Source organism: Ambystoma mexicanum, chromosome 11 (assembly GCF_040938575.1).
Source record: "Ambystoma mexicanum isolate Mex_15411 chromosome 11, UKY_AmexF1_1, whole genome shotgun sequence".
Lineage (NCBI taxonomy): Eukaryota > Metazoa > Chordata > Amphibia > Caudata > Ambystomatidae > Ambystoma > Ambystoma mexicanum.
The window spans coordinates 223,303,653-223,320,077 of record NC_090934.1 but is presented as its reverse complement, the minus strand read 5'-3'; the positions used below and the strand labels follow the sequence as shown (position 1 = coordinate 223,320,077).

At 47.1% G+C, this 16,425-nt stretch overlaps 1 protein-coding gene across 1 annotated transcript in view; it reads left to right on the top strand.

The window, feature by feature from the left end:
* Positions 1–16,425, top strand: part of MAP3K6 (mitogen-activated protein kinase kinase kinase 6) — a 1,613,301-nt gene that overhangs the window by 356,405 nt on the left and 1,240,471 nt on the right. The window contains exons 9-12 of the mRNA XM_069622894.1: positions 12,106–12,265; positions 13,433–13,694; positions 15,659–15,766; positions 15,880–15,929. Coding sequence (XP_069478995.1) covers positions 12,106–12,265; positions 13,433–13,694; positions 15,659–15,766; positions 15,880–15,929 — 580 coding nt within the window. The remainder of the gene's footprint in view (positions 1–12,105; positions 12,266–13,432; positions 13,695–15,658; positions 15,767–15,879; positions 15,930–16,425) is intronic.

Here is a 16,425-nt window from a genome sequence, read left to right as displayed (position 1 = left end):
CTGAACTTGAGTTTACTAATAGCCAAGAGAGCGATTCTACTGAAGTGGAAAAGCAATACCCCGCTGACGAAGGGGGACTGGGACAGAGATATGATATGGACAAACGATACCAAGGAATTATACATAGACTCATTACAGGATACCTCTAGACCCAGAAACATATGGGCCAGATACAAACAATACCTATCCGACAAAGCTGAGGCTGAGGAGCCAGAATAATATGCACTGCAAGTTATTGTAATGTAAACGTTTCGTCATTGCTACAATGTGTGGGAGTCCTATCTGTGTGCAACAATAAATAAAGGTTTAAAAAAAAAAAGTGGTGTTTGCATTGAGAGAAGCAGAACGGTGGAAAAAGGAAGCAGAACCGAGGGAGAAGGCAGCAGCACAGGAACGGACCATGCTCAAGAAGGCAGGTGCCTTCAGACTGTCGTTGGCAAGCAGTTCCTACTAGCATGGCACGAGGCAACTGGAGACACTGCAGGCACTGTGGAAGAACCACTGGGGAACCAGCAACAACAGCAAAGCTACCAGGAGTGCAGTCATGGTCAGAAGCAGCAGGCTTACCGGCGGGTAAACGAGGAGCTTGCCGGAGAGCTGACAGAGGGTTTGCATCCCAGGTAGACGCCATCCCAGAGTAAAAGCTTCATCACAGCACCATGCTACGGGGATGCTACCAGACACCAGTGAGTCTGCTCAGAGATGTTGGGGACCCTGGGGCATACAGACAGGCATGTGAGCCTTTAAGAACTTATTTTGAATATGGACCAAGTAGAAAGCAAAGACAGAATGTGCCCAAATAGTCATGTATGAGATGTCGATATGGGGGATTGTTGGAGCAAGTATTGACACAAGCCAATGAATACTAGTGAAGGCGTTAAAAGACAGAACTTGAACAAGTCTCCATATATGAGATATCAATGTGGATAAAGTTGGAACAAGTAGCCCCTCAAGTCAAGGAAGTATAGACCGTGACGGAATACAACTGTGCTATACTGAAAGACAGTAATTAAATTAATAGGAGCCCTGTTGAAAGAAGCACATTAGGCAGTGAGTATTTGGAGAGGAAGATAACTGGCAGAGAAGCATACCATGGGATCTGCAAGTCCCAGGAAGGGATTCCTGGCAGGGGAGTACACCAGGCAATTAATTTAAAATACTCAGATTAATAAGACATTCTGGACAGATACCTGTCAGTAGAGGATACTAGGTGATCTGTAAGAACCAGATGAAAAGAAGTCCTGGAAGTCCAAGTACCAGGCAAGATGAAGTTAGACACGTTGACATTGTGGAAACCTACTAAGGAATTCCTGCCAGGGCAGTACACCAGGAAGTCCACTGAAGTCATAAGAAGAAATCTACTTATTTACTTTTGCAAAACACATGGCAAAACAAGTGAACCAGGGACTGTATGAAAACAGGCTAACAGAAGCTGTGAAATTGAACAAACACAACACCCTTTTCCCTGTTAAAATCAAAATACCAGGCAGGAGGATATAAACTGAGACATACAGTGCTTACAGGAGGATTTCTGGTGGATAATGCATCAGATGGTCCACTAAAATATCAGAGGTTTTTAAGAAAATCCTAGATGGAGCATCTCATTGTGAATAAGACCCTTTTGGTTTGTGAACTCAGTGGAAAGAAACCTGGAAAGGGTTGAATGGCGTTGGGACATGTGTACAGAAACATCCTTAATCGGGTATAAGGAACAAAAGAAGTGGTTGCTTGAAAGAGACACTTTTTTACTATCTTTAAGGAGCTATTGTTTGGAAGAGCAACTTTTGCCATCCTACCCGAGACATTCAGGGGAAGGGGACCACCCTCTGGATCCAAGGATTATTTTTTTTATTTATCTACCTGTTTTGAACACTTTTTATCCATCCTAGATCGGAGACACTTTCCTTACACCCTTAGTTTCTCACTTCTAATGTGAGGGTCAGATTAGTATGTTTTGGACACAAGGACAGTGTATATCATTTTTGACAATGAGACACAGACTGATCTTTCATTTTAGTTTCCTAGGAAGGGAAACTCATTAGGATAGGGAGAGAGAGGCCTTTTAATAAAGATGTCTGATGTTGATAACTCTACCACTTTGTGGCCGCTTCTCATTTCTGACTCACAGTATCCTCTGTGGGTCCCAGACCCTTTCGTATTGGTGTGTCCACTATACTTCTTTCGGGTCCCAGACCCCTTTACGTATAAAAAGTGCATACAGATCCCAGCCTGCTTTAATTTCTCTTCGGTCCCAGACCCTTGGTCGGCGGCTTCTCTCAGCCCCTTTGTTCCTTTCTGGATTCTCTTGCTCCCTATGACCCTGTCGGCAACCAAGGTACCTTAGATTCTGGTGCGTCCGGGGTCTACACCCGTCTGGTCTTGTGCAACTATTCCTGGACCGCTCCACGTTCTCTGCCGGTCCCTGCTTACCTCAATGGGTTTCACAGTCCTCTCTGTTTCTTGGATCGTGGGGCTTCTGCCTCCCGCTTCCTTCCGGTACCAAGACGATCTGGAGTCTCGGTAGCCCAAACGTCCAACCGGGGACACTCCTAGCTAGCGATGACCCGCTCCCTGCCTCGATCTGCCTGGCTCTCCTCTCTCATTTGGCATACTACTCTCCGGCTCCTTGGGAAAGGATCAGACCTTCCTTGGGTCTGGCCGAGTTCAGCAGACTGAGCCCCAGCTTTCCTGCTCACCTGGGTGGCTGTCACACCTTTTGCTGGGATTTATGATTTGGGTACTCCTTTTTTTGATAACGGGGGGTCAAATCTGAACGACAGGGAGAATATGAAGTACAACAAAGAAAAAACAGTTTATTCAAGGAAATCAATCCATTCCCCAATTGGTAAGTCTTCAGCTTTTGATCAGGTGTCCAATCTGCTAAATTAGGGACGTTTCAGACAGAAGACCTTTGGCCAATCTTGGTCTTGACTTTAGGTGCCCTTGGCTACATGTTATGGGACACATTTGTTGTTGATTCAGTGTGGACATCGCTTAAAATCCGGCAAAATCGAAAATTGCTGCTTGCAGACTTGCTTTTGGTTTCTCAATTGACAGAAAACAACCAGGTCTATTTTCTCCCCTTACTTAGCAGATTGGATAACAGATCAAAAGCTCAAGACTTACCAATTGGCTTCTGTCCTGAAGGTGGCCTAAATACTGAACTGATTGACAGCACTTGAGATCGTGCAGTACATGTAATAGAGGCCGAAACATAGGTTGACTGGCAAGGAAATACTCGCTTGTTTTTTCCTTATTTCGATTGCAACAATAAAAGATGGTTTGATAGGAATACAATGTTAACTGACCATTACTATAGAATAAAGTAGAAAGCAAAAGGAGGATAGATAGGATTGAAAACCAATATATCCCTCCGACACTATATCTAATATAAGAGGTAATGTTAAGCCTAATGGTCAATCTAAATACCCCACAATAGGCTTCACCAAAAAAGAAAATATATTTGGAAAAAAACTGCTGTACAAGAGTGGATAATGTTTATCTAATGTGGTAACCCATCTCAATGAATTATGGATGTAAATGGGTTAAGATTTTATGATCTATGAATATGTTGAGTTATCACATGCTTTCTATGCGTTTGTAAACCAGATGAATCAAATAAAATTGAATGGTTTTCTGAAAAGAGTTGCATTATCTGCGAAAAGATGAAGTAGATTAACGATTTGACTGCCTGATGTTCACCAAGGAACAATAGAGAGGGGAAGTCGATCTGTTTCTCCTTCTGCTGGGCCAGTTTCTCCTCCATGAGTTTGCTAGGGACCACGCTCCCTGTAGGTATGCGTCCCGGTCTTCCCTTTTCTGGATTCTCTGGACTGGCCTTACGTCTTCCACATGTTTTCCCTGGGGAGGGTTCCTCTCACACTTTCTCAGTCTCTCTTACCCTTTATTCTGGCTCTGGCCAATAGGATTTGGGGAAACACTAGACTGCTTACTAGTGTTCTTAGGAGTGCTCTTCATGTATTCAATGTCGTCCTTCTTCGTCTGAGTATTTCTTTGCGCGATCTTCATCTCTTCACAGATCTTCCTCATGCCAGTACTTAAATATTTATCTTCATAGGGTTGTTTCACCTTCTTTCTCGTGGCAGTATTTTGGACAAAAATGGGAGAAGTAGTCCGACAATAATACGTAGAGGCATGGGATGAAGGGGAGTCCCACAAAGGGTAGAAAGGATGGGAGGGAGGAGGCGAAAGGATTGGGGAACACATCGTTTTCTCCACGCATTCCCTATTCCCATAGGGTGGATCCCCACCCATGTGATCCTTCCTCTGAGTACTAGCCTCAAGGGTACCATCGGGGAGCGGTCTCACCTCCCTAGCCACATGGGACGGGGCTCGCCCTAGGAGAGAAGGGACAACATGCGAAGATTCGTCACACCAAGATAATCGATACAGGTAGTTAGCGACATCCTTCTTGGGAACAAAAAATCGAGGCGACGCTGAAGGAGATTGTGAATGCTGGATAAAAGTGCTTCTTTAAATTCTCATCCAAATACTCCTTCTCAAACTCCTTCTCCTTCTCAAACTCCTTCTCCTTCTCAGTTAGGACGTAAATCTTACTACATCGAAAAGGGAGCCACTGCTGCCAGTTTAACCCTACAATCATAACTTCAGTGTGGTGGTAATTTCAATGCTATAACCGCATCCAACACATCCATGAAATCGCTTAACATTCTGGCAAACATCCCTGAGCAGCACCAATTACATGCGTTGCCCCCCCCCCCTTCAGCTGTGCTGCTTCCAGCAGTAATTCCCCCCCCCCCTGCTTGATGTCCTACTCCCTTCCGCAAACAGTTTTCCTCACAATGAACAGATTTAAAACTCACGATTTTTCTTTCTCAAACTGTGTGGATTGTGTAGGGTCAACTAAGGCATTGATGTGTAACTGAGGAGCATCTATCAATTGAAATGTGATTTCTTCACTATGTCCACTCTGTATTTCCATGAAAAGAATTTGGCTCTCATGAGTAATTGGTCCTGAGGTTAATTGGGTACCATCTACTGCCCTCACTTGCTCAATCCTTTCCTTTTGAATTATTTGAAGTCCTATAGCCTTAGCAACTCCCCAGTCCATGATAGGTCCTGTTGCCCCTGAATCCAACATCACAGGACCACTCCCCTTCCTAACAGCTGGCACAAAAAAGGATACGTTTGAGTGTCAAATGTGCCACTGCTGATTGAACTGTATTTGCTACTTTTTGCATCGGTTGGTGGTTGACGAAAATCTATTTGGGGTATTTGGACAGTTGCAACCTTTCCCACAATAGACATAAAGTACTCTTTCATCGCCGTTCCTTCTCCTCCTTGGAAAGTGGCCCACGCATTGTGTATGATTTTCTACATAAACGTGTGCTTGTTCTGAGATCCTTATTCCTCATCTCAATTTAGGACCCTACTCTCAACCAAGCCTTAACCTCTTGCCCCACGCTTCTTCTCTCTGCTCTTCTTTCTGTTAGTATAGAACCTACTTGTAACACTAAATTAATCAGTTCTTCGCATGAAGAGGGTCTATCAGTAATTACGTTGGGGTATCCTTAATTTCATCTCTCAGGCCTCTAAAAAAAATGATGTTCGGTTTTCTTCAGGCCATCCACATTCCGAAACCAAAGCCTTAAACTGAGAGATGTAGCTAATCAAATCTCTATTTCCTTGTTTCAACTCCAGTAACTCCCCATCTGCCACCTGAGACAATTGGCATCTAGCAAAAATCTTCCCAAATTCACTCTTTAAATGGCTAACATTCTTGATCAACAGACTTTCCTGCGCCACTTATAGAATTGTTCCAGGGTTAGAGAAAGTAAGACATCCAGGTTAAAGTACATTCAGAGCGGAGTGCAATTATGAGTGCATCCATCCAAACATTGGGTGGCCACCCAATCGCTGGATCACATTCAAACATTTCCGGGCTTCCACTCATGATAAGGATTCTGCCCACTCATGAATCCCAGGCATCATTCCAGTATTGGGCTAGATCTGGTCTTGGGTCGCCTGCTCTATCCTCTAAGGCAGTGTGACGAATCAATGAAATTCGTCCCTTCTTCCCAAGCGGGAACCCCCATCCCATGAGGCTAGGGCGGTATGCCCACTCTGCATCACCCTCCCTAGGGGCCGAGGCAAGTGAGAACTCGCCGGTAGAGACTCCCCTTTAGGGGAGAAGGACTCCCGTTCCATTGAGGTACTCCCTAAAGCTGTGCACACTGTGGCCTACATGGGATGCTCTAAAATACCAGATACATTTAAACAACAAGACTGGGATGAAGAAACACTTAATAGATGTAATTATCACATAGAAAAAGAACATGTGCCCTTTAATTGAAGTGTCCAATGCACTGGGACGAGTACGTTGAATAGCGTATACTTGATGAGCAACTGGGAGGGAGAGTAATGCATACACTGGCAAGGGAAGGCCCGAGCTGCGTAACAGCTGGAGAAGGTGGAGTAGGCGTGAGCCGGTAAGCCTGCAAGTATCAAACTTGCATTATACTGTACAGGGAGATGCCAGAGCCACAGTGAATCCCCAGCATGAGAAGCTGAAAGGGCAGGAGCCCAGGAGAAGGTGGTGGTGATACCACAAAGGATTCATGGTGGAAAGCCGGTCCCCAAACCTTTGCCGATACCACCACAAGCATACAGCAGCAAGGTGTCCGGTCACTCAGCGCAACATTGAGACGAGAAAACCTGAGGAATAAAATGCTGACTAAAATAAACCGATGGCGGTATAAAGCAAGCAAAATGCTCCCCGAGGAACAAGGCTCCCGAAGACGTTCTCCTTAACAGTCGAAGGTAACCGGGATTGTCCAGAGGGAATCATTGCACTGTGAAAGCAACTCAGCTCGGTAGAAGTCATGAGGCAAAATTAAATCTTGAAATGGATGACCTTAAAGTGTTGTGATATAAGAGAAAGAATTACTGAAAATCTGAATACTGAGAGAAAATAACAGTGGATAACAATACACTCGGAAAAGTGGAAAGAACCTTGATATTCTGTGCAAGAAGAACATAAAATAAAAAAAGAGCAAATTATGAGCCAGAGTTCAGAGGACTATTCAGTTGAACAATGTACAAAATGGTGTAGGCCGCAACAAGCTAAACTATAATTGCCCAGGAGGGAAAGCCTGCCAGAGAAATAGTATTTTCCAGGGATACCCTGAAACCAGTCACAAGGAGGAGAGAAAAGCTAATGGTCCATTTGAAGAGTTACAGAGACTGATCTAAGAAATCATGAGAGATTATTTGAGGATTATGTATTAATAAAGAATCCTACAGTTTGGTACTAGACGTACCCTCAGTTGAAGGGAGTCATTCTCCTGACCTATGTTAGTTTTCATAGTGGTAGGGTCAGTTATGTTAGTTTTGGACAGCTGACTTAATCCTTTGGACATTCAAAGATGACTGACAAGCACCTTAGTTAGGTACATTAGCAGGGACCACCCATAGTGATAGGGAAGGTTCCGCCTTCTAATTTTGCTTTCATAAAATCTCTTGAAACATGTCTTCAGGGCGTTGGTGTCCGCGTCCTTCTTCTGACTCGCCACAGCAGCCAGAAGGAATGACCCTATATGGCTTCCTCAGTTTCCTTTCCCATGCAAGAAAACTGGTTTAGCAGAGGAACTCGCATTGGATTTCTAATACAGGGGCATATCCATGCCTTGAAATGCACTTCATGGGTTTCAGCTTGGTGTGTCTACCGCCAATCAGTTTCAAAGCTTACTAAGCAAGGTTATTTCTTATAGGGAAAAGTGTTGGAGGATTCCCATCCCACATCCGAGTCCATGGATGGGAACTTATTTGGTTGAAAAGGTTGATAAACCAGTCAAAGCATAGTTGGATATTTGCCCTCTCGGGTGGATTTCTCTGCTGCATGCCATCTCTTCTAAGTTACTTCTGGACTTGATTGATACCAAAGTTCTCACTTAAATAGTTGCTGGCCCATATGAATCACATTTGTTGTCAGGACCTGGGTCACCTGTGTGGGTTCATAAATAACTGAACACACCCTCCATAAGATTAGCAAAATGCTGCCATCATCCATCTTTTATTTTCCAAGAATGTAAGGAAGGCTGGATTTTTTATTCTCCGTTTTTCATGGCCTCTATAATTGAAAAGGCCAAGATAAATCAACCAACAGGGCTGTAAAGTTATCCAGCATAAGGTTTCTTGGAAGACCACAGCTCTATATGAAATGCTTACTATGCACTCCCACATAATATAACTTCCTCCCACTACATTTGTTAGTTGTATCAGAAATGGGAAGGTGGATAAAGAGGGTGTATTTTTTTATTTTATTTATGAAGAACAAACCGCACTGATGATGCAGCTTCAAGGTGCTATGTTATGTTATGTTATGTTATTTTGCACTTATATAGCGCCTTATATACCATTGGTATGGTCTGAAGGCGCTGGTAGGTTGAACGCCCTTGGGAACCGAAGTTCTTGTCAGTAGAGGGAGGAGAGAGGGTCCAAAAGGTGCAAGTGCGCATCTGGTATGTGTGCAGCTGGTGCGAAAATTCCTGTGGAAGCTGCTTCATAGCGGTAGGTGTGGTGGCTGAGAGGTCAGGAGTATGTGTTCGAATCTGGCAGGAATTATCCAGACCGAGAGTGGCAGCGTAAGGCCTGAGGAGAACGCCTGGCTGGGGGTGCAAGACCAGCAGTGATTACATAGTGTGATGTGGAGTGAGCGGCGTCAGATGTTGATATGAGAACAGTTATACCGAATGGTGTCATAGTATCTCTGTGTTCTAGTTGGGTGGTGGTGTAAGGAGAGAGTAAGCGTGGGGTGTGATATGAGGTATGATCTTTTAAAGGATCCATGCATTCTAGGTATAATATGGACGTCATGCAGTTAAGCAATTCGTCCGGTCTGCACATTCGTCGGCCCTCCACACGTCCTCTCGCCACAACACGTCCTCTCGCCACAACACGTCCTCTCGCCGCAACACGTCCTCTCGCCACAACACGTCCTCTCGCCACAACACGTCCTTTTGCCACCCACGTCCTTTTGCCACCCACGTCCTTTTGCCACCCACGTCCTCTCGCCACCCACGTCCTCTCGCCACCCACGTCCTCTCGCCACCCACGTCCTCTCGCCACCCACGTCCTCTCGCCACCCACGTCCTCTCGCCACCCACGTCCTCTCGCCACCCACGTCCTCTCGCCACACACGTCCTCTCGCCACGCACGTTTTCTCTCCACACACGTCTTCTCTCCACACACGTCTTCTCTCCACACACGTCTTCTCTCCACACACACGTCTTCTCTCCACACACACGTCTTCTCTCCACACACACGTCTTCTCTCCACACACACGTCTTCTCTCCACACACACGTCTTCTCTCCACACACACGTCTTCTCTCCACACACACGTCTTCTCTCCACACACACGTCTTCTCTCCACACACACGTCTTCTCTCCACACACACGTCTTCTCTCCACACACACGTCTTCTCTCCACACACACGTCTTCTCTCCACACACACGTCTTCTCTCCACACACACGTCTTCTCTCCACACACACGTCTTCTCTCCACACACACGTCTTCTCTCCACACACACGTCTTCTCTCCACACACACGTCTTCTCTCCACACACACGTCTTTACTCCACACACACGTCTTTACTCCATACACGTCTTCTCTCCACACGCGTCTTCACTCACTACACCCGGCCGCCCTCCACACCTGGCCGCCCTCCACACCCGGCCGCCCTCCACACCCGGCCGCTTTCTACACCCGGCCGCCCTGCACACCCGGCCGCCCTGCACACCCGGCCGCCCTGCACACCCGGCCGCCCTGCACACCCGGCCGCCCTCCATACCCGGCCGCCCTCCACACCCGGCCGCCCTCCACACCCGGCCGCCCTCCACACCCGGCCGCCCTCCACACCCGGCCGCCCTCCACACCCGGCCGCCCTCCACACCCGGCCGCCCTCCACACCCATGGGCCCTCAACACTCATTCGCCCTCAACACGCATTCGCCCTCAACACTCATGGGCCCTCAACACTCATGGGCCCTCAACACTCATGGGCCCTCAACACTCATGGGCCCTCAACACTCATGGGCCCTCAACACTCATGGGCCCTCAACACTCATGGGCCCTCAACACTCATGGGCCCTCAACACTCATGGGCCCTCAACACTCATGGGCCCTCAACACTCATGGGCCCTCAACACTCATGGGCCCTCAACACTCATGGGCCCTCAACACTCATGGGCCCTCAACACTCATGGGCCCTCAACACTCATGGGCCCTCAACACTCATGGGCCCTCAACACTCATGGGCCCTCAACACTCATGGGCCCTCCCGACACTCATGGGCCCTCCCGACACTCATGGGCCCTCCCGACACTCATGGGCGCTCCCGACACTCGTCCGCTCCCGACACTCGTCCGACACTCATCGGCCCTCGGCACTCATCGGCCCTCGGCACTCATCGGCCCTCGGCACTCATCGGCCCTCGGCACTCATCGGCCCTCGGCACTCATCGGCCCTCGGCACTCATCGGCCCTCGGCACTCATCGGCCCTCGGCACTCATCGGCCCTCATCGGCCCTCGGCCCTCATCGGCCCTCGGCCCTCATCGGCCCTCGGCCCTCATCGGCCCTCGGCCCTCATCGGCCCTCGGCCCTCATCGGCCCTCGGCCCTCATCGGCCCTCATCGGCCCTCGGCCCTCATCGGCCCTCGGCCCTCATCGGCCCTCGGCACTCATCGGCCCTCGGCACTCATCGGCCCTCGGCACTCATCGGCCCTCGGCACTCATCGGCCCTCGGCACTCATCGGCCCTCGGCACTCATCGGCCCTCGGCACTCATCGGCCCTCATCGGCCCTCGGCCCTCATCGGCCCTCGGCACTCTTCTGCTCTCCACGGTCATCCTCTCTATATGCTCGTTCGCTTGTATACGATCGTCTGGCCACGCGTTCACCTAGTCTATACGTTTGTTGGTTCAGCAAAGTTAATTTTATACGCCCTCATCAGTTCTACGTGCTCCTTAGTTCTGTTCGCTTCTCTGTATTTGCGTTCACATTAGCTTTTACATACTGCTCTGTGCATTTCATCGGTTCAGATCTCCTTAGTTTCTCATTGATTTATTCGTAATATCCGCTTCCCTGTATTTGATCTACTTTAGTCGTTTATTGATAGGTCGGTGTGATGGTGCTAGTTTGGAAGCCGGTTGGTTTTAGGGGAAGAGCCAGGTTTTCAGTAGTTTGCGGAAGGACGTTAAGTCCTATGCATAACCTACAACAAAGGAAAATACAGCACCGAAAAACAGTCGGTCATTAAACACTATAAAATAACATACAATATAGCATGAACCAAAACATTAAGTCTGAGCTTCAACTACAGTATGCAGAACAGGTTGCTTGCGCTCCCTGGCCATCTGGTACAGTTCTGAAACTGGCTACGCATGTTTTCAATGTTGGTGATGGGATGAACCTAACCCAGGCATCTGCTATGTTTGGCTCTGTAGATATTTTGGACTACTACTTCGATTAACACTTGCCAGCATATTCCATAGTGAGTTATCCATGGGAGTTGTAATCCAAGGCATCTGAAGAGACTTAGTTTACAGAACCCTGACTAGCCCATAGAATACAGATGTTAACATACCCACAAATTTTAGCATGCTCTATCAATTTATTACTTTTCTTCCCTTCAGTGTGTCAAAAAGTTTCATAAACCATGTTAGGTTTTCATCCATAGCACATTCTTTATCCTTGATAGATGTCACCCCCATCAACCCCTATCACTTCACAGCCTGAGTTTTGGTTCTTTCCCTTCGTCCCAATTCCTCACTGTCTATTGACGTAATGTGAGAATGAGACGTGCTGTTGATCTTAGAAAAAGGGGAGTAGGGTGGGATACCCACTCGCTGAGCTCCTCAGTGTTCCATTCCAACTTGTTTGAGATCCTCTTTGCTATCCTGTATTTACTTGGTTAAGGACTGAAAATCCCAGCAGTATTCCACTTCCATGGTCTCCATTGTCAAAGCAGATCAGCACTGTTACATTTGGTTTTGATGCAGAACTGTTTCTAACTTCCTTGTGACTGATTCATTATATTGCTGTGGTAATGATCGGTTCTCCCCAGGTGTGAAGCTGAGCTGCCTATTGGGCCGGAAGGGCAGTCTGGAGAAGATGCAACATTACTGGGATGTCGGCTTTTATCTAGGTGCTGGGATCTTGGCGAACGACGTGAGCAAAGTTAGCCGGGCATCGGAGAAGCTGTACAAGCTCAAACCACCCATATGGTAGGTGGGAAGAAAGGGTTCTGGGTAGGTCTAGAGCAAGCTGCAATGTAAGGGAATACTGAGGAGGGACTGTTGCATTGGTTACATTTATATTGATGGCTTCCTGCACATCCCGATACCTTCGCACGCCTACTCAGTGTGTTAACTTTGGAAAGTTGAAAGGTGTGAATTGGCCCTGCTGGGGTTGAGCCTTGGAACTCCAAGGTGCTCACAGATGTCTCGAGCAACTACTTCACTTTCTAACAGCTCATGCCAACCTCGGACGTATATTCTTTGTATATCCTATAATATATCCCTCTTGCCCGGATCGTAGACCATATTTTCTGAATTCCCAATGATACACTATATCACAAGAGAGAGGATGTATGTTTGTCAATTGATTGTGTGTCCCCCTCCATCCCCTGTCCTTCCACGATTCTTAGAAGCTGCTTCAGAAAAGAAAGCATCAGTTGTTCTCCTACTTGCCTTTGAAAAATCCTCCCACTTCCTTGCTCATCACAATCCACAAAGCATAAGCCAGATATTCTGCATGATGTACATGCCAATGTTTTTCCCTTCCTTTTTAACTGCTGATTGGCACTATGCACTCAGGTGGTGATAATGTTCTGTGAAATCGGGACGGCTGAAATGACAGGTAGTCCAGCCAATCTGAGCATGCCAAACATTTGAGAATCTCATTTGGCCGAATGGCACTCACATGAACTGGCTAACTATAATGGCTTGCAGGTGTAAGCACATTACAGTAGCTCCAATAAGCAACACTTAATCAACTTGCCCCTAGTGTTTAAGCCTGAAATTCCTTTTCAATTTGCTTCTTAGGCCTTAGAATAAGGGGATGGGGCATGGGAAAGGTGGCTTGGCAAGAATGACTAAGAAATAAAAGCCATGTTTAGGGTGCCAGGTTGTTTTTTTTTTAATAGCCTATAAAATCTTGTGTGTGGAGTTTCCGACAATACAAGTTGAAAGTGATCTGCATGATGCGAGAGGAGCTGTTCAATTGGCGGTTTTACGGTGCAATAATAAATTGTTGTGGTGTTCCATATGATGCAAACTCTTCATTGTGGTGCTGCCTCTTTCACCTTGTTGCCAACTTTCATTTCCCCTTTTCCTTCCATTTATCTCCTTTGTTCTCTCTCCTATCTCTCTTCCATCCTTGTGCTGCTCTAGGTACACCATGTCAGTCATGGAGACCTTCATGCTGTACAAACACTTTAAGAAGCCCTCCTTGGACATGACCACGAACTCTGGAGGGGTGCCACCCTTTTCAGCAAGCACTGATGGGGTGTCACCCTTTATCACCACCCCTGATAGAGCACCCCCTGTACTAGCAACCCTCGCCGGCACTGCAGAGAAGCAGCAACTGTTTGATTTCTGGATGGGCTTCATGCGGGAGTCTTGCCAGCCATTCATCTCCACAGAGAACTGCTTGGTAAGGAACAGTGGAGGGGTAGGATGGTGGAGCATTGTGCTTATCAGTGGTTGGAAGTGGAATGTACTAATGCTAGGAGAGTGGGGAGCTGAGTGATAAGGGTAGGTATGTTCCCGAAGTGGGAAGTTGGTTGGTATGGGGGTGAATATCAAGGGGAGAAAGGTGGAGAAAGGAATGTTTCTAGAGGTAGGGTGGTAAAGTCAAAGTAACAGTGAAAGGACTGTGGCACAAGTACTCATGGTAGAAGGATGAAGAGGTGCAAGCCGCAGGGGCAAGGCAGTGAGGATTCTGGCGTAGACTTGTCGAAAGTGGAGTACTATAGCGAGAGTGGGGTAGTGACTACCCACAATAGGTTTCCAGTGACACAAGTGAGTACCTGCTTTGGAGAGTGGGAAGGGGGAAACCCAGGCCGAAGATTAGAAGGCGAGAGTAGAGTACCGGGATGCCTAAATTTGTGCAGGAGGGTGGAAAGGTGAGAGTTGTAGGGCCAGTAAAGTTCCAGGGAGGTAGTGTGGGAGCAAGGGGAAGGTTCCACAGGTGGGCATGCGAGTAAACCTGGACAATGAGGGTGAATATGTTGGAGTACCATAATTCAAGAGTGGTATGATAATTGAATGGGAGTAGGAGAGCAGGGATCTCGGCATGCAGTGGTATGTTATGTTACTATACTTTTACACTGCGCCAAATCAAAATGTATGATCAAAGTGATGTCACGGTAGAAGGAGGAAGGATTGTTGGGACACAACTCCAGGTAGTAACAGAGTGAGGCAGTGAGAATACAGCAGTAATTTGATGGGAAGGTGTGTGTTCGTGTGGAAATAAGGTTGACTTATTGGTTATGGTGCAGGTAAGAGCACCGGTTTAAGGAGCTATTTGTTTGTAGGAATAGGAGGTTATGTAGAGGTAGTGCCAGGGGGAGGTGGAGGATAGAGTACAGGAGTACAAGATTTGGTAAGGCAGTAATACCAAGAATGTGTGGGGAAGGGGGTATCTTGGGATGCCTAGGAGTATGAGGAGGTTTGGGATACGGAGCAGTTAGTATTATTTGAGCAGATTTAGTGTTTGTTTATGGCAAATATCTAGTTGAGATGTAGAATGCCTGGGGTGAGATACACCAGGCCTTGCGTTTTGCCCTGTGAGGAGATCTTTGCACATTGTGGGGTGTTGGCAGGAGCTGAAGGCCAATCGTTTAGTCTGCTATTAACAACAGTAGGGTAGGATTTTGGGACGAGAAGTAACTTTGACTAAGCTGTTGCTTTGTGAATACCTAAATTAAAGAAGTGTGTGAAAGCTGCAAGTATGGGTGCATTATGCCTGCTCCCTCAATGAACAGTGGTAAACATGGTTATCTGTGTTCGAAACCCTCTAGTGAGCAAAATTAGGTCTAATACCTGCCTGGAGTTGAAGTTTCTGAAGGTCTTTGCTCCTAATGTTAGTTCCTTCATGAGGAGCCCTACGTGCATTGAAACCTATATGGGGCATGATGTCTGTGATCCAGGAGTCCCTCAGTGAGGAACACCAGACATGTTGAGTGTTGAAACTAGCAGTAGGCTTGTTGGAGCTGCAAATTACACTAAACGTGGTGTTGTATTTATTGTGGTGCACTGCCCTGTTTAATGCTGTAATGAGTAGTTCTGGACCTGATGTTGGCAACTGTGAGCTCTCTACTAAAGAATGCTAAGCTTAGTTTTGCGTACTGCGAGTCCCTCTTTGAGGATCGCTGGGCCTCTTTGGCAAATGGGTGTCCCTCAGTGAGGATTTCTAGACCTCGGGTTGGCTACTGTATCCTGTATGATGAATGCTACCCCTGATGTTGGGTGCTGGTCTAGCCTTCTTTTTGAGTGCTGCCACTCAGTGTGGCGCACTAGTGTTGTTGGTTTCTGTGAGGCCTGGTTTTCTATTAATGTGCGCATATTCTCGCAACACTTGCAACCCCCTTCTCCTTTCTCCCTTCTCGTTCTCAGGTTCTCATACTGGAGATGACCAAGGTCTTCCAACCCACCTTTCTTATAGTGAAAGACAGTCCAGGGGAGCAGAGCGTCTCTCTCTGTCATGTCTGCCCATCTCAGGAGGTGAGTGGACCAAACAATGAAATGTTCCTTTACTCTTGGAATGCCATGCCTAATCACTCTGTGTTTGTAAACAGTGGTGTCTCAACTTCGTTAATCTGTTTGTCTTTCTGCAGAAAGGAATACCACGCTGGACATTTCCAGCTTCCTCCATCCGTGGAGCAAGGTGAGTTTCTGGGCAGCGGTCACTTAATCTTCCAAGGAAAACCTGCCATTCTCTGTGGATCCCCCTGGCAACCATAAAGGTGCAAGGTTCAGGGACTGGATGTGTTGCGACATAACTGTATAAAACGTCAGAGAATTATGGTGTGCACCAGATGACTTTAAGGATTCAAGGATTTGTTTTGGCAGTTCCCTGCTTTAATTGTCAGATTTCACAGTTGGCAGATGGACTGCAGGCAGGCCGGACTAATGTGAATCCCTGGTCTGTGCCTAGACCTACCGTTGACTCCCACCAACCCTAGCACGTGCTTCCCTACTCCCCAGCTGGTCTTAAATCAACACTAGTGATAGGGATCCCCCATTTTATGATGCTATACTACACATAAGGCTACAGCCTTTAGCCTCTCATCTGATCTGTCTTGCCACCTCTGGGATTTTTCTAGAGATCCCCTACCCTGATGATGTCAGACAATAGCATGTTCCGGCTTTCTCTTTCTCTC